Raw genomic sequence first — 19,243 nt, 5'->3', positions numbered from 1 at the left:
AGGATGCTTGCTCATCAGGAATACCATCAAAAAAGAAGCTGAACGCCACCATGTGGTCATTAGTATTTCAGGTTTCCGAGTGAGAAACTCATGCTTTATTAATACACTCATAGACACATCATAGAGGTTAGATTGTGCGACAATCTTAAATGTTACACATTTAAACAAAAAATGAAAATGTAATTTCAAATCCAAGAAAAATATTTTATGTTTCTAATATTAAATGTTCAGCAGCAATTCACATATTTCAGACATATTTTGTCCATTTTGAGTGGTCAGCTGATTGGTTAGTTAGGGCCAAGACTTACGTGTGCCATATTATCTAATACATTGACTCTCATGATACTGTACCTGAATCTACTGAAGCAAAACCAATTGAGTTGCCATATGCCCTCTGAACACTCATTGTGAGTTTCCCACAGGCACTCTTGGCAGGCAGACATAAGCCTGAGCAAACTGGTTCACATCCACTGGATTCCCGTCCAATCTAATGTCTTCCAGAGCCTTGCGTATATAACTTAGGTCATGACTGTTGCAGAATGTGTCTTCAGTCAAGCTCTGGATATTGTTGTTCTGAACAGGATATGAAAGGAAGGTGATTAATTAGGCATAAAATACAACAGCATATTCACAGGAAATTGTCCAGCATTTTCTTTTTTCAATCCAAAGTGGATTTGAACTGACGTCATTAAAGTTTAGTAGGAAGTGCTGTTTCTTGGCCTCTACTTCCATCATGTTGAAAAAGTTCTGTTCTGTGAGTTATGGACAGAATGTGGCCTATGAAGTCTGTTCAATTAACAATTTCATGGTCTATCTGATACACCATGAAAAAAAGCCAGCCAACATTATTTAAATATGTCCCTCAGGCCTGGGTTGTAGTTTGGATGAAAAATTAGTTTTTCAACACGAGAAGATAAACTTCAAATCTTCAAGCCCATGTGTGAGTTTCTTTTCATTATATAGACACATTCACAAACAAAAAGTACGCAAATTTATCAAAACAATTGCTTGATATCCTCACAAGTGAAGATATTGACAAATATGTTACTCAATGTCCTGGAAGTGGTTCGTATGGAAAGTACGAGTGGCATACTTCCCAGTAAAACACTCTTTATCTATCTATCTATCTATCTATCTATCTATCTATCTATCTATCTATCTATCTATCTATCTATCTATCTATCTATCTATCTATCTATCTGTCTGTCTGTCTGTCTGTCTGTCTTGTCTATCTATCTATCAGGCGGTACGGTGGTGTAGTGGGTAGCGCTGTTGCCTCACAGCAAGAAGGACTGGGTTTGAGCCCCATGGCCGACGTTTCCTCCGGGTGCTCCGGTTTCCCCCACAGTCCAAAGACATGTAGGTTAGGTTAACTGGTGACTCTAAATTGACCGTAGGTGTGAATGTGAGTGTGAATGGTTGTCTGTGTCTATGTGTCAGCCCTGTGATGACCTGGCGACTTGTCCAGGGTGTACCCCGCCTTTCGCCCGTAGTCAGCTGGGATAGGCTCCAGCTTGCCTGCGACCCTGTATAACAGGATAAAGCGGCTAGAGATAATGAGATGAGATGAGATATATATGACATGGATTTTGGACTTCAACTGAACTGACAACACCATTTTTTTTTCTTTAAAACAAATGTGACAGACAGATGCTTTAGAATATAGAATAGAATAGTCCAGAGTTTATAGTATTATTTATTTAATATTATTAGCAAGTTGGCTACTGACTATATTGTACACTGTGCATTGTGTTCTTCTAATCCCAATTGTTCAAGAAATGATTCAATGCATTGGTAAAAACCTACATTTCACTAAAATTTAAGAGTATATATATTTGCCAATGTGGTCTTCTGCTGTTGCATGCTGAGATGCTTTTCTGCTCACCATGGTTGTAAAGAGTGATAATATGAATATTATATGAGTTACTATATCCTTCCTGGTAGCTCAAACCAATCTGGCCATTTTCCTCTGATCTCTCTTATCGACAAGGGCGTTTCCACCCACAGAACTTTGGCTCACTCAGTGTTTTTTTTCTTTTCTTTTTTTTGCACCATTCTGTGTAAACTCCAGATACTGTTGTGTGTGAAAACACCAGCAGATCATCAGTTTCTGAAATACTCAAACCAGTCCATCTGGCACTAGCACCCATGCCACAGTGAAAGTCACAGAGATCACAATTTTTCCCATTCTGATGTTTGAAGTGAACATTAACTGAAGCTGTTGATTAGTATCTGCATGATTTTATACATTATATATATATATATATATATATATATATATATATATATATATATATATATATATATATATATATATATACACTGAACAAACAATCGAAACAGGAAGACCCATTTACACTGTAGTCCAATACAAACCAATATATAGATCTTCCCAGTCATTCTCAGTGCATTTGAAAACAGGCTTTTTCGCCTGATTGAATAGTCAGTGATAATTGATTTTAACGTTCCAAAGTTGATGGTGTTGAAGTGTCACCTTCAGGTTGGTGCCTAATGATGCATGATGTATTGATTTGTACATCCATTTGACATCCATTTGACATTTTATGATGGAGAGTTCACTGCAACTTGTGCACCATAATCTCTGGTTGTAACGTATTTTCCCTGATAAGTGAGAACAGAATTTGATTGGTGCTGTCAAAAATAGTAAGTCAAGCTGTTCTCTCTCATATGAACCTTATTCTTTTAAGTTAGCCACAATGGGTAATTTGCTCACCAGAAAGTGGTTTAATTGGGGCTGTTTTATGATTTGGCATGGTTTTGGGGATTGTTTGAGTGAGGCAGTTGTCCTCAATGTGAATTTCAAAGCAAAAATATGAAGTTGAAATCCTTTGACTCCCTTGTAGTATTATTAGTATTATAAATTATTATTATTATTTATAGTTTTACATCCTTCATAGTTTGTCTGTCTTGAATTTTGTCTGTAAAACTCCAGAGAATAATCAGTAAGAAAAAAATGTATGAGTGTGGAACCTGCAGGTGAAGCACTCGTAGATTTTCAGGAAGCAGGACAGGAACGTGGGTTAGTTGGTTGTCTGACAGGTACAGGAACTGCAAGTCTTTCATTTCCTGTTGAGGAACATGAGGTGAAAGAAGTGTGATAGTGTGTAGCATGACTCCATGGTGGCAAAATTGTTAAAAATAAAACTGACATTGTTTTGTATTGGTTGTTTCAAATTCTGTCAATCTTTAGTGAAGAATTTAGACAAGGTTGAGACATTCATTCACGATGTGTTCAGAGCTCATCAGATATCATGATTGTCCCCTCCTCTGAGGAAATGATACATACATTCACATCAATGGGAACTTGAGTATAGTTGATTGTTAAAAACTTTGCTGAAGAGCCCATCAGTGGCAGCTTGGCATAGCTGAGACTTGAACTAAATCTATTAGGCTACATTTACATTAGACCGTATCTGTCTCATTTTCTTCACGGATGCACTGTCCGTTTACATTAAACCGCCTGGAAACGCCGGGAAACGGGAATCTGCCAGGGTCCACGTATTCAATCCAGATCGTGTCAGCTCCGGTGCTGTGTAAACATTCAGAATACTCGGATACGCTGTGCTGAGCTCTAGCTGGCGTCTCATTGGACAACGTCACTGTGACATCCACCTTCCTGATTCGCTGGCGTTGGTCATGTGACGCGACTGCTGAAAAACGGCGCGGACTTCCGCCTTGTATCACCTTTCATTAAAGAGTATAAAAGTATGAAAATACTGCAAATACTGATGCAAATACTGCCCATTGTGTAGTTATGATTGTCTTTAGGCTTGCCATCCTTCCACTTGTAAGTGGTAAGTGATGTGCGCTGGGATCACACACACAGCGGCTCAGTCCCGAATCACAGATTGTTCACTTCACTCGCGTGCTCTGTGAGCTGCGCAAGGCCGGAGTGCGCACCCTCCAGAGGGCACTCGCTGTTCAGGGCGGAGTGATTTGGAGCGCAGGATGCCTGCGGAGCCGAGCGTATCCGTGTATTGGTATTGCTGTGTGCACGCAAATCGTGTATTGGTGTTGCTGTGTGCACACTAATCGTTTTAAAAACGTTAATCTGATGATCCGCTGATACGGTATAATGTAAACATGGGCTTACACTAACATATCCATTGTGCCTCCAACCTGTCTCACCAGCACTTCAACCTATTACCAGCTGGTCCAAGCCAGTACTTGTAAGAACTACTGTATTATGGTCCTTCAAAGAAAAAAAAGTCCCCATTATATTTATGTTTTTACTTTGGGTTTGTACATTCAACTTCACTTTCCTGTCTTATTAAGTGTATTTTCATTTGCTTTTCAAGTATGTTATGTAGCACTTAAAAGGCTCACTTTCTCATTTTGTTGTGCAGTATGAATAATGGTAATGACTGCACTCTCATTACAGTACTTGACTACATGATTCATTGTCATGGTATTTTCTGCCTTCAGTGTTCATTTTGGGTTTGTTTGTTGGAAAACAAAATGAATATCATACATTTAACCAGGGCCGTGCAAAGACCTTTGGAGGGGCAGGGGCTCAACATCAAAAAAGGGCACTTGGAACAAATTTTTCACACAAGTTAACTTTATTCAAAACTAAATTTCAATTGCAACTGAACATTCTGTGTGTGTGTGTGTGTGTGTGTGTGTGTGTGTGTGTGTGTGTGTGTGTGTGTGTGTGAGTGAGATCCATCTAAATGCTGCAGTATTCTTCAAAGCAGCAGTCTTCGGTTTGCCATGTTCTTGAAAATGTCTATGACAACACTATTCAATATGGATATCTTTCTCAATTGCCAGCAGAAGAAGGTCTGACAGCCTAGAATATGTTGTGGACGTCGTCATTCAGCCTTAAGTTTTCGAAGCTGCTAGAATATGTTATTAACGCCGTCGTTCAAACTAAAGTTTCCGAATCTGCCATGTTAATGAAATGGATGGAGCAAACGGTTTAAATATAGCCTAGGCGGCTTCATTAAATGATAAACAACCCTACGCATTTACTGTTGTGTTCTAAGCTGCACAATATTGCATGTTCAGATAAGAAACGAAAGGAGACTTTCAGTGTGACCTTACCATGCCGTTCCTCGCACTGTCTCCCATTGTCAACCGCCTGCATGCGCTTTCTGCACGGAGGCTCACTGAATGCATGACGTCACGGATTGATGCCCGCATTTACATAGAGAAACGTTATTTTATAAATCTATAATTTCATATATTATTGTCAAATTGTAGAGAATATTGATGTTGGAGCTAACTTATCTTTTACAAATATTAAAAAAAAACAAAAAAAACAACAAAACAGTCCCTATGAAAAGGGCACTTTGGACAGCAAACAGAAAAGGGGCAGGGGCTAGAGCACCTGTAGCACCAGTTCATTGCACATGGGTGCATTTAACCTCAGAAGACTAGAAAACAATTAGCCAAGACAGTAGGTGCAATAAAAAAAAAACAATTTCAATACCAAACTACATTCCTGTTGAATATCTACAGTTCAAGCGCCATATGATAAGTCAGCAGCAATAGCAATGTCTGAAACAGTAGAGACAGAGAAGCATCCCTGGTCAATTTATTAGGTATTTTCAATTTTAAATGCTTAAAATGAAACAGCATGATAATGATCTGCAAATGATGTGAGCCAAAACCCGTGGACCTCTCAGCATTTCACTGCTCCGCAGGTAAACCATTAGCTAGCTGAGTCAGGTAGATAAGTTCGGCAGATTTTTTTTATGTTAAAGTATCAAAACTTTGTATTAACTAAAAGATGCTACAACCTATAGGTAATGCTGAGGATAATGTTTAATGGGCGTCTTTCCAAGCCAATCCGAGAAGCCTTTATTTATTACATGTACACTCAAGCACAATGAAATTTAACCTCTGCATTTAACCCATCTGAAGCAGTGAACACACACATGCACACACATACAGCGCCCAGGAAGCAGTTTGGAGTTAGGTGCCTTGCTCAAGGGCACTTCAGCCCAACCTCAGGCCACAGCTGTCCCATGTTAACCTAACCGCATGTCTTTGAACTGTGGGGAAAATCAGAGCACCCGGAGGAAACCCACACAGACACGGGGAAAACATGCAAACTCCACACAGAAATGCCCCTGTCAGCCACTGGGCTTGAACCCAGAACCTTCTTGCTGTGAGGTGACAGTACTAACCATTACACTACTGTGCCACACTGCTTCCTAGGAACTATGTAGCTAAAACATGAATGACTTGACATGGGGGTAAAGTAACCAGCTAGCTAATGTTACCTTTCTTTATATATTGTTTATAATTGAGGTAGTGTTAATTCCAGTATAGCTCACTTCGTTAGCTAACATAATTATAAAAATAAATGCATACAGATATGATAGGTCTAACTGGTTTTATGTAGCTTAGCTGAAATATACAGTGGTGCTTGAAAGTTTGTGAACCCTTTAGAATTTTCTATATTTCTGCATAAATATGACCTAAAACATCATCAGATTTTCACACAAGTCCTAAAAGTAGATAAAGAGAACCCAGTTAAACAAATGAGACAAAAATATCATACTTGGTCATTTATTTATTGAGGAAAATGATCCAATATTACATATCTGTGAGTGGCAAAAGTATGTGAACCTCTAGGATTAGCAGTTAATTTGAAGGTGAAATTAGAGTCCGGTGTTTTCAATCAATGGGATGACAATCAGGTGTGAGTGGGCACCCTGTTTTATTTAAAGAACAGGGATCTATCAAAGTCTGATCTTCACAAAACATGTTTGTGGAAGTGTATCATGGCAGGAACAAAGGAGATTTCTGAGGAGCTCAGAAAAAGCGTTGTTGATGCTCATTAGGCTGGAAAAGGTTACAAAACCATCTCTAAAAAGTTTGGACTCCATCAATCCACAGCCATACAGGTTGTGTACAAATGGAGGAAATTCAAGACTATTGTTACCCTCCCCAGGAGTGGTCAACCAACAAAGATCACTCCAAGAGCAAGGCGTGTAATAGTCAGCGAGGTCACAAAGGACCCCAGGGTAACTTCTAAGCAACTGAAGGCCTCTCTCACATTGGCTAATGTTAATGTTCATGAGTCCACCATCAGGAGAACACTGAACAACAATGGTGTGCATGGCAGGGTTGCAAGGAGAAAGCCACTGCTCTCCAAAAATAACATTGCTGCTCATCTGCAGTTTGCTAAAGATCACGTGGACAAGCCAGAAGGCTATTGGAAAAATGTTTTGTGGACGGATGAGACCAAAATAGAACTTTTTGGTTTAAATGAGAAGTGTTATGTTTGGAGAAAGGAAAACACTGCATTCCAGCATAAGAACCTTATCCCATCTGTGAAACACGGTGGTGGTAATATCATGGTTTGGGCCTGTTTTGCTGCATCTGGGCCAGGACGGCTTGCCGTTATTGATGGAACAATGAATTCTAAATTATACCAGCGAATTCTAAAGGAAAATGTCAGGACATCTGTCCATGAACTGAATCTCAAGAGAAGGTTGGTCATGCAGCAAGACAACGACCCTAAGCACACAAGTCATTCTACCAAAGAATGGTTAAAGAAGAATAAAGTTAATGTTTTGGAATGGCCAAGTCAAAGTCCTGACCTTAATCCAATCAAAATGTTGTGGAAGGACCTGAAGTAAGCAGTTCATGTGAGGAAACCCACCGACATCCCAGAGTTGAAGCTGTTCTGTACGGAGGAATGGGCTAAAATTCCTCCAAGCCGGTGTGCAGGACTGATCAACAGTTACCGGAAACGTTTAGTTGCAGTTATTGCTGCACAAGGGGGTCACACCAGATACTGAAAACAAAGGTTCACATACTTTTGCCACTCACAGATATGTAATATTGGATCATTTTCCTCAATGAATAAATGACCAAGTATAATATTTTTGTCTCATTTATTTAACTGGGTTCTCTTTATCTACTTTTAGGACTTGTGTGAAAATCTGATGATGTTTTAGGCCATATTTATGCAGAAATATAGAAAATTCTAAAGGGTTCACAAATTTTCAAGCACCACTGTAGTTCTTTTACTATACAGCAAAAAATTATCACTTGTGGCAGTGTGGAGATATCTAAAACTAGCGAAATACTCACTAAAATTCACACAATAGAGAGAGAGCCTTCTGAGGAAATTAAGTGAAACATTTCAGCATTAGCTGGGTTAGGGTTTTTTTTTTGTCATGGTTGGACTGGAGTAGAAAGCATTTTTCGGATTAGTCATGCTAATTTTAGACATTATATAGTAATTACTGAAGTCTTTTTTCACTAGATGTCTTGACTACTTTTCTTAATCACTCCTGTTACATTTGCTCAAGTGAATTATTTTACTCAAGGCAGCCTGCAGTCTTTCTACAACTGATGAAAATTAAGCTGACTTTAACTTGAACTACTGCTCAACACACTGCTGCCCATACTACCAGTTTGAAGTAAACAAGCAATGTCTACAGTAAAGGTCTTATAACCACTAAACCCTCCAGCACTTTTAGTAGTTCAGAAGCTTAACCACTGAGCTACCACTGCCCCAGTTGTGGTTGGAACATCCCAATTGTCAAAAAGATTTTTAACACTATATCCTCTGGTCAAAGGTATCACAGCATCCAGATCAGTACTACACTTTTATAACACACTATTGCATTTTGTTGCAAAATGAATGATTTCCGAAATGGAAATGCATTATTTTTCTCTCCAATTAATGCTTATTTATCTTTATACTTTATATGCTGCTACATGCTCATGTGCTGCTATGTGAGATGGTTTAAAATCTTGTGTAATCTGCAGAGTCAGCCTGCTCAGCATTGCACATTATGTAGTTTATCCTGATGCTGCTCCAGTTGTTTGGAGTAATTAGTGCATACTGCTCTGTGTATTTATCATACTGTGCTGCACTTTATTTTTATTATGCTGTATTTTTACCTTAAAATATCAGTTTCAAAATCATTTTGATGGTACATTTACTTGTAATAGGGAGAACGGTTTGTCTTCCATTCTGAATCCAAATCCAGAATGGTTTGAAAATTATAGCAGGGTCACTATATAACCCTGATGGCATGTCCTTGAGGCCTCTCAGGAGAACTGTAACGCTTTATGGCACTGTGAGAACTGCGTAACACTTAACGCTTCCAATATCGGGCAGCGACACTACCTCTAAGAAGAAGCTAAATACATTGTCTTGCAAGAGTATTCATCCCTCTTGGTGTTTGTCCTGTTTTGTCGCATTACAAGCTGGAATTAAAATGGATTTTTGGGGGTTTAGCATAATTTGATTTACACAACATGCCTACAACTTTAAAGGTGAAAATTGTTGTTTTATTGTGGCACAAACAATAATTAAGATTTAAAAAAAACAACAGAAATCTGGAGTGTGCATAGATATTCACCCGCCCCTGGGGTCAGGTCAGGTCAGACTGGATGGCACTGATGCCAGCCATAATTGGCAAAATTCTGAAATTCAAAGCAGGACAAGAATTGGCCATGTTGTCCAAGCCTGCAATATGGGCTGTTCAAACAATGAAATTAACCAATGCAGAGGACCATGTGAGGTGCGTCATGAATCTGTTAATAAGGGAACTGAGGAGCACCCTTGGTAATGATGTTTACAGCTGCTGCCTCATCATCACAAAAACAAGATTTGCTTTTTTGCCAGTGTTTACCCCACAGTAGACGAGCTACACAATTGGGTAGATTCCATTAGAGCAGTGGAAGAAGTGTCAGCTGACAAGGATGACAATTATTTTGGCCATGCATCAGCAAACTGCTGATTACTGAAAACCCCCCAACCAATGGAAGGGGCTGCATCTGTGAACAACTTAATTGCTAATGGAGATTCCAGGTTTTCATTATAGAAGAATGAGATACCCCTGCCTCTCACCCATAGTCAGCTGGGATAGGATCCAGCTTGCCTGCGACTCTGTAGAACAGGATAAGCAGCTACAGATAATGGATGGATGGATGGATGGATGGATGGAAGAATGAGATACTGTTCCATTTACCCAACAGAAGGAGACCAGAACTAGTGTTCAGATCTGCAGCCTGTGTCCAAGCTCAGCCTATCATCAGATCAGATCAGACAAAACTTTATTTATCCCTGAAGGGCAATTAGAAGGGCGAAGAGCGGTACATTAAAATAAGAGCAAGTCATGGAGTTCTTTACAGATTTAGAGAGGTCAAAAGCCTGGATATAAAGGAATGTCCCTGGGGAATAACACGCATTGCATAATTGAGATGCCCAAACATAGAAACAATTCCCTTTTGAAATTGCTATTGCCTCCTGCACTTCTCATGACCTCTCTGAAATGATTTGATTTTTTCGAGAGGCAGTGAAGCTTGCATCTGGTTGCTGTCTAAGGTGATGCCTAGAAATTCTATAATCAAGTCAGTTTATTTGTATAATGTTTTTAACAACAGACATTGTCACAAAGTAGCTTTACAGAAAATTAAAGACTTTAAACATGAGCTGATTTTATCCCTAATTTATCCCTGATGAGCAAGCCTGTGGCGACGGTAGCAAGGAAAATCTCCCTCAGACAACATGAGGAAGAAACCTTGAGAGGAACCAGACTCAAAGGGGAACCCTTCCTCATTTGAGTGATAACAGATTATAAATAATTTGCTTCTACAGTATAATGGTGTCCTATATAGTCAAAAGTAGAACCGTGTAACCAGGAAAATCATTATAGTTCTAACATGAGGTCTGTTTTATTGAAGTTATCAACTGTTCACTGATGCATTGAGCTTCATCAATGCAAAGAGCAGATAAATCGATTATTAGGCTTTTTTTCCCTTCTCCCCCAAAATATTTATGGGGAGCTATTTAATAGGGTTAACGTGAGTTATCAAATTGAGTAGTTAGGTGGTGACATCATCATTCTGTGATGCAGGAGCTGGTCCCACAGCTAATTTGGGAGCATGGAGGATGTAAAGAAACCCGCTGTTCCTGGGAAACTCGAACTTGTAGAGGGAGCCGACCATACTCCAGGGTTTGGATTCTGGAGTTCATGGTGGCAAGTGACACTGGATGCTGGACAAGACTGACAAGGAGTTATTTGGGTCTGTAGCCGTGATGCTTTTTAGTAACACAATTTCCAGGAGCCTGGGCACCGGCCATTCATTAATCCTGAGAGCAGAAGACTTCTACTAGCCAAACGAGAGCTCCAGCGAATGTAAATGGTGCTCGCTTGCAAAATGGCTTGCAGAGGAAACAGCAAAGGTAGGCAGGTTAAAGCAGCTTAAATAAGGCACCCTATGAGAGATTTGCCAATAGAACGCATAGAAGGAAAACAGCTGAGCTGACAGCTGATGTGGGTTGACTTCAGATCAGCTGCAGTCAGCTGATGTAGTTGGGATTCAGGGCTGAGCTTGACTTCGTGGCTTGCCAGAACTATGTTACTCTTGATTTATCATCCTTAAACATCTTCACAGCACAACTCCATAATTGCCATTTTTGCCCTTGTAATTTACTTCTTTCCATGGATCTTGGACAGCTCTTTCTCCTTTTCGATCTTTCTCAGCTGCCTGCTGAATGCTTTCCTTTAACTGGCTCACTGTTGTAATACTTGCATAAACTAAAGTGTGTTTCATGCAAATTACACTGCAAGGACTTTATTGTCACATACACAGGCTTTCTTGTGCAATGAAATTCTTAGTTTGCAATTTTTCATTAACACTGCAGTAGATTTTAAAAAAAGACAATTATAGCATAAAATAGAAAATATAAAGACTGTAGGTATAAATTCCATTGGTGATGAAACTGCAGTAAACATCCATCCATTATCTGTAGCTGCTTATCCTGTTCTACAGGGTCGCAAGCAAGCCGGAGCTTATCCCAGCTGACTATGGGCGAGAGGCAGGGTACACCCTGGACAAGTCACCAGATCATCACAGGGCTGACACATAGAGACAAACTCCACACAGAAAGGCCCTCACTGGCCTCTGGGCTCGAACCCAGGACCTTCTTGCTATGAGGTGACAGTGCTAACCACTACACCACCGTGCCGCCCCTACAATAAACATATTCTTGATCATATTTATATGAAGCATGCTATTTGGCATTTTAAGGTAATGTGCAAATTAAGTGTTCAACTATGTTTACACCAACCAAGTAACCAACCAAGTAACCAGCAACCAAGTACACTTTGATAAATGCACACCACTGTATTTTATATTTTATTTTCAGTGAATCACTGTGCAATAAGGAGCCTGGATGTTCTGGCTTTGTTGCTTTGCTACCTTTTACCAGATTTCATGAGTGTAAAGAGTGAGTGGATAGAATGGGGGAATACCCAATGACACTGCTAGCTCATCTGTAAAATACCCTATGGTAGATGCCCTTCAGTGAAGGGGGGGGGGGGGGGGGGGGGATCTGTCCCTGTGATCATTTGTATGCAAAGTAGATGCATAAGACAGCTAAATAAGACAGGACTGTGTGGGACCTTGAAGTCATACAGCTAAAGTGGATTCATTTACACTCAAATCACCACTTGTTTTGATGACATATGAGAGTTCACATTGAGTTCCAATGCTGTCAGACAAAAACAGGACTCTGAGGCTACACTGGGTGCAGGCTCATTTAAACTGGACAGGTGAAGTTTGGAAAAAAAGAAAAAAGCATTGTCTGGTATTTTTTCCAATCTTCAAGTGTCCAAGTTTTCTGCTGTTGCCGTCCATCCACTTCAAGGTTCAACATCTGCTGCTTTCTGAGATACTTTTCTGCTCACCATAGCTGTAAACAGTAGTTATTTGTTTGTATTTATTACCTCACCTGGGATGGAGTCCACCAGGGGGCGAGGTATTGTTTTCGGTGGGATTTCTTTGTTTGTTACTTGCGAAAATTGGAGATTTTTGCATGTTGATCTGTCCGTTTGTTTGTTTGTTTGTTTGTTTGTTTGTTTGTTTGTGCTCTAGCATCATCATTTCTTGACCAATCTTCACCAAAATGCACAGGACAACTCATTAGGGTCACATAATTTTTGGTGGGTCAAGGTCAAAGGTCAAGGTCACAAGGTCAAATCTTGTAAAAACACCTAATTGGCCATAACTTCCGAGCCAGCATTTGTATCAAAATTAGACTGGTGGCATTGGAAAGCATTTTTGAATTCCTTTTGAGTACACCATTGATGTTTCACCTGTGACATCATCTTGAGGTTGAAAAATGAGGTCAAATTTCATGAGATTTTTGACAAATTTGACCTTGACCTCAAAAACATGTTTATCGATTTGATATCGATACTCTGACCATGATTTAGCATTCTGGGCCTAATTCTAAGGTCATATGCAAAATTTGGGGTCAAAATGTCAAAGGTCAAGGTCACAGTACTGTTTTTAGTACCAACATTTCAAGTGTTTATAACTCAGAAAGTTGAACTCAGAATTTGCTGAATTTTTCTTCTAGGTTCTCCATTAAATCCCCTTTTGATCAATAAAATAAAATCTTGAGCAAACTTGATAATGACATCACAAAAAATCATGTCATATTCCATTGAATTCCCATTATAATCATTCTGTCTGTCCGTCTGCCCATCACACTTGAAGGGAACTACATTGTGAATACCATAACTACCAAAAGGAACAATGGTACAGCCTAGTGAGTGGTACCAATGGACTCAGGGAACATTGTAGTTGTGCACCCATATGAGACATTTGACCTTGACCCAAATATGACAAATGACCTAGTTTGAACGTCACGAAAAACACTTAAAATATCATAAAAATCAAGCTGATGGGTACTACTTCGTGAACTCCATAATAACCAGAATAAACAAGGGTACAGCCTCGTGAGTGGTACCAATGGACTCGGGGAACATTGTAGTGTGGGACATTTGACCATGACTCAATTATGACCTTGTTTGAAGGTCACAAAAATCAACTTGATAGGTACTATTTTGTGAATACCATACTGTCAGAAGGAATGGTGAGTGATGGCAATGGACTCAGGAGACATTGTAGTTGTGCTGCAGAATAACCATTACCTGTTTTGATTGCCACACTTAACCTGCCCATATTGTTGTCCTGTGCAACATAGCTCCTTGTTTTTCTTTCTTTTTCTGTCGCCATTAACATTATTGATCTGTAGAGGTCAATGAGTGTAAAACAGTGCTGTTAACACAATAGCTCCTGAACCACTGTTCCAATTAACTATAAATTTTCAGGAAAGATTCTTTCATGGAACCCTAAACTCCCTACTGATTTTGGGTACTTATCAATCAGAACTGAATGATCTGTGATTTTCGCAAGTATCATGCTCTGCACAACTTTTCATATGTTTGTTTGTTTGTTTTGTGAGCAACATTACGAGAAAACAGTGGACCAATCTTCATAAAACTTTCAGGATAGATGGGCATTGGTCTCAAATAGAACCTCCAACATTTTGAGGGTCATCCAGTCAAGGTCAAAGCCACCAAAAAGGTCAAAATCATAGTTATTACAGATTTACTACATAATTATATATAAGGAAATCTTAGCTCCTCTGAAGAGCTCTTTAGTTGCACTTAAAAACAATCAATCAACAATCAAACAAACAAGCAAACAAACAAACAAACAAACAAACAAACAAACAAACAAACAAACAAACAAAAAAGTGCTACCAGGTGAGGTTTGTTTTGCCTGGCAACACTTGTTATTGTAGGATTTTTATCAGCTTGATACAGTCTGGCCATTCTCCTATGATCTCTCTCATCAACAAGGCATTTCCATCCACGATACTACTGTTCATGGGATGTTTTTGTTTTTCGCACCACTCCGTGTAAACTTTATAGACTGTTCAGTAGTTTCTGAAATACTCAAACCAGCCCATCTCACACCAACAACCACGACACAATCAAAGTCAATGAGATCAAAATTTCTCCTCATTTGGCTATTTAAATCAAATATTAATTGAAGCTGTTGACCTGTATCTGCATGTCTTTATGCATTGCTCTGCTGCCACATGATTGGATAATTGCATTAGTGAGCACGCATACAAGTCCTGTTCCTATTAAAGTGGCTGAAGAGGATGAAAATAAAATTTGACTTGTCTTCAGAGAAGAATAGATGATACGACAAAAGATATTAGAAAACATCGATAAAAAAATACAATACACTCTACAAAGTAAATTAATTTTGCTTTGAATTCCCACATGGTCATCTTCTCCCCTTGTAAAATAAAAATGTTTGTGCTCCTATATGGACTGTTACCCTTTATAGCATTCACGACTTACCTTAAAGCCTTCTCTGTGCATGCCAGCATTCGTCAGATGGTTATTGCGAACATCGATGTGCCTCATAGTGGCTGGAAGCTCAGGCAGAGAGGGAATTCTGTTATCAGCTAAAAATAGGTCCTGAAGCTGTGGGAGAGTGCGGAAGGCATCCTCATCCAACTCAGAGATCTGATTCCCGGTTAGGTCAATTCGTTTCAGCTGATCTATGAGCAATGGAAAAATGTAGATTATTGCTCCTTGGATAACGCAATAGTCGTCAAACACAGGTGTTAAAATTGAAACAATATGACTGAAAAATGATTTCTTATCTTGAAAACCCTTATGCATTTAGCCCAACTTTAAATTTTAAATAGCACAGATTTACTACAGCTTATAAAAAAAAAAAAACCGTGACCCGAGTCCATTACTTTTTATGGCTCTGCCACTAGGTCATGGGTCAAGGTCACAACAAGGTCAAAAGGTCAATTTTTTTGAATGAATACATTTCTGTCTATTTCCATTTAGAGTGTACTGACATGTAAACACAATTCGGTATTTGAGTAGACTGAAGCCCATCAAACAGCACATCCATTGATCTCATCTCATCTTATTATCTCTAGCCATTTTATCCTGTTCTACAGGGTCGCAGGCAAGCTGGAGCCTATCCCAGCTGACTACGGGCGAAAGGTGGGGTACACCCTGGACAAGTCGCCAGGTCATCACAGGGCTGACACATAGACACAGACAACCATTCACACTCACGGTCAATTTAGAGTCACCAGTTAACCTAACCTGCATGTCTTTGGACTGCGGGGGAAACCGGAGCACCCGGAGGAAACCCACATGGACACGGGGAGAACATGCAAACTCCGCACAGAAAGGCCCTTGCCGGCCACGGGGCTCGAACCCGGACCTTCTTGCTGTGAGGCGACAGCGCTAACCACTACACCACCGTGCTGCCCACATCCATTGATAATCAGCAAATGCTCCTTTAATAATAATTGATCGTAAGTGCTCATTGTAGTTCTTGTGCATTTTCAGATTGCTGCGTATTAACTACCTGCACCTTTATGCACTTTGTAATAAATAATGTGTTTCTACTAATGTACCCAAATGTGGGGCACATACTGTATGTACATTGACAGGAAAAGAAAATGCACAACAAAAGTCTACTGCTACTGTGAAGAATTAAGTGCTAGTGCATAGCACTGACTGCACAGAAATACTCAGTATCACCAGCTTACTCAGATTAAGAAAGTCCTTTGCTTTGACTGCAGTAATCTTGTTAAAGCGGGCATAGAAGTATGTGGTGTCTTTGGGCAGAGGGGGTATGTTGGTCAAATCAGCATCATCACAATACACACTGCCTCTGAGGCACACACACAGCAGGCAGGTGGGCATTCCTGCAGAGGAACATGGCATTGTAATAACAGCTTTCATCACTAGAGGGTGTAAGATTCACAATAAAAGAGAAATGTGTTTGTTCAGGGCTGTTTCGTCATATGTTCCACTCACCCAGACCAGTGTCAGGGCCAAAAAGTCCAGGGTCCTGAAAGTCCAGAGTAGGATGGAGTAGGATTGCAGGCTTTGAGGTCTGTGGTAGGAGTGTCACTTCCTCTGTTATGTCTTCATGAGTAACTGCAGGAGGAAGATGAGTAACAGTTCCAGGAGGACCCATGGTCTCAACCTCAATCTGTAAGGAGATGAATTGTTTTTTTTTCCTTCTTTTTTTCCATTTTACCTCCTTTACTGTTCAATGTGATGATGCACTGATCCAGGTCATGTCCTTTAACTTTATCTCAGTGCAATTTATTTAACAAACATTTAATATGATATGTTACAACGTCTCATTTGTTAGAAATATAAAGAATATTGACTGAAGCAGACACAAAAACGTGCATGATGTGCTTATGGGCATTTCAAGAGTGCTGATATTTCACAATAACAGCACTGGGACATTTGACTGTGTATCACTTGTTTGTCACGTAAAACTCCATTTCCTAGTTCCAACCGGTTACTATGGTAATGTTAGCAACATCATCAGGGGACATGGCGAATGATACTTTTCAGGAATATAACTTTTGTTTTAAAACATGAAAGCTCATCAGATATGCCAGTTTTACCGGAAGCACTTTTAATGGTGTTATACAAATCAATATCAGCTAGTTAGCCAGACAGCTGCTGTTCTAAAAAGTGAGTGTGGCCTCTTTGGGATCTATGCCCACTCACAGAGCAAAATTAAACCTAACATTTGGCCATATTGTATCCGAAATATCACTTAGTCAGCATTAATTTCTTGTTTATAGGACTGTTGTATAAATGCAGTATCAGGCTTGAGGTCATGTTGTTGTCCTGAATATCAGCACAGCTGTGATTCACTACAGACCTTTGCCTATGACCAGATCACAGCCGGGCTGATATTCAGTACACAACACTCCCTCTCATGTCCATCCATCCATCCGTAACCGCTTATCCTGTGTAGCCTATCCCAGCTGACTATGGGCGAGAGGCGGGGTACACCCTGGACAAGTCGCCAGATCGTCACAGGGCTGACACATAGAGACAAACAACCATTCACACTCACACCTATGGTCAATTTAGAGCCACTAATTAACCTAACTTGCATGTCTTTGGACTGTGGGAGAAACCCACGTAGACATGGGGAGAACATGCAAACTCCACACAGAAAGGCCCCTGTCAGCCACTTGAACCCAGAACCTTCGTGCTGTGAGGAGACAGTGCAAACCACTACACCACCATGCCGCCCTTCCCTCTCATGTGAGATTGTTAAATTATAGTCCAAGACCGCATTGAATATCTGGGATTTTTTCATTTAAAATTGGAAATAAACAGAAAGTTTTAGAATTTGGAAATATTAAAACAAAGAAAGTAAATGTTTCATATCATGAATATTTCATAGCTAGTCAAAATTCTGCACTATTTGTCGGTCCCTATTTAAATATAAACAAATGTGTGATTTTGACCATGTTAACGACTTGGTAAAAATAAGTCAGATTTTCCTCATGTCTAATCTCTTCTATTGAAGCGTGTGTTTAGATGACACTGATGGTTTTACACACTAACCAAAATCCCTGCATTCTCAACTTCCTCATCCAAGTCATCATAGTCATAGGTTTCTCCATAGTTGTTCAGGTCCCACGTTTCTGAATCCACATCATAATTCACTGGATCAGAATCAACTGGAGGAGCTGCCCAACAGGAACCAAGCAGAGCCACAGCAACCATTACATACAGTGCCATCTGAGAGAAAGATGAAGAATAACCTCCAAATTACAGTTGTACATTTAGTGCCTATATCTCCACCCAGATCTTACAGCACATATCATTCAAAAAAGTTGACGTGATTATAATAAGTTTTATGGAAGTTAAGTATTAAATACAGCAATTAAATCTATTTCTTGTCTTACCAGGAACTTTTATTAGCAGTTTGCAAATATGAATTTATACAAACAAGCAATTATGAAGGCAGAGGAAATGTAGCTACTCTATGTCCTCTCATATGTTCTGAACCTTTATAGTTAATCATCAAACATCTGCAATTTCACTGGTAACTAGTAGACAATAATACATTCCTACATCAGATATATTTGCTGTTAATTATTGTGTTGTGATTTTGAAATAAAAAATTAAGCTAACTTTTTATTCAGTCTCAAACAGTGCTACTTATTGTTATATAATACAAAAAAAATACATCAAGTGCTTTTTGTCAATTTGTTCACCATTTATGATTTCACTGTTTCCTGTCCTCTGATAATTTGTGAATATGTTCACCACAGCATACTCTAAAGGCCTGTAACCTGAATGCCAAGTAATTGTCAAGCCAATGAGTTATTTACTGCAACAGCTTACAATTTTCTAACAATTTGTATGACTCATTAAAAAAAAAAGTGCAAGGTTAAAGGGCCCCATACACGTTCAAAAAAGTAATCAAAATTTTGATACAAAATTTTGATTACTTTTTTGAACGTGTATGGGGCCCTTTAGTTGTGGTTAAATGTTTTTTATTTTTCTTACAACCTCATTTCTGTGAAACTGAATAACATCCAACCACATCATCCTTGATAGTTCCAGTA

At 39.4% G+C, this 19,243-nt stretch overlaps 1 protein-coding gene across 1 annotated transcript; it reads right to left on the bottom strand.

Moving 5' to 3' along the window:
• Positions 1-402: 402 nt before the first annotated feature.
• Positions 403-18,410, bottom strand: optc (opticin). The gene is made up of 6 exons (XM_060910196.1): positions 18,255-18,410; positions 16,665-16,842; positions 16,394-16,552; positions 15,171-15,373; positions 2,992-3,087; positions 403-573 (listed from the first exon to the last, which is right to left on the bottom strand). The coding sequence occupies exons 1-6, from the start codon at positions 18,408-18,410 to the stop codon at positions 403-405; spliced, it is 963 nt and encodes a 320-aa protein (XP_060766179.1).
• Between the last annotated feature and the right edge of the window lie 833 nt (positions 18,411-19,243).

Source organism: Neoarius graeffei, chromosome 26, assembly GCF_027579695.1.
Source record: "Neoarius graeffei isolate fNeoGra1 chromosome 26, fNeoGra1.pri, whole genome shotgun sequence".
In the NCBI taxonomy this organism is placed as follows: Eukaryota; Metazoa; Chordata; class Actinopteri; order Siluriformes; family Ariidae; genus Neoarius; species Neoarius graeffei.
The sequence above is the reverse complement of the archived record's forward strand: the minus strand, read 5'-3'. Positions and strand labels throughout refer to the sequence as shown.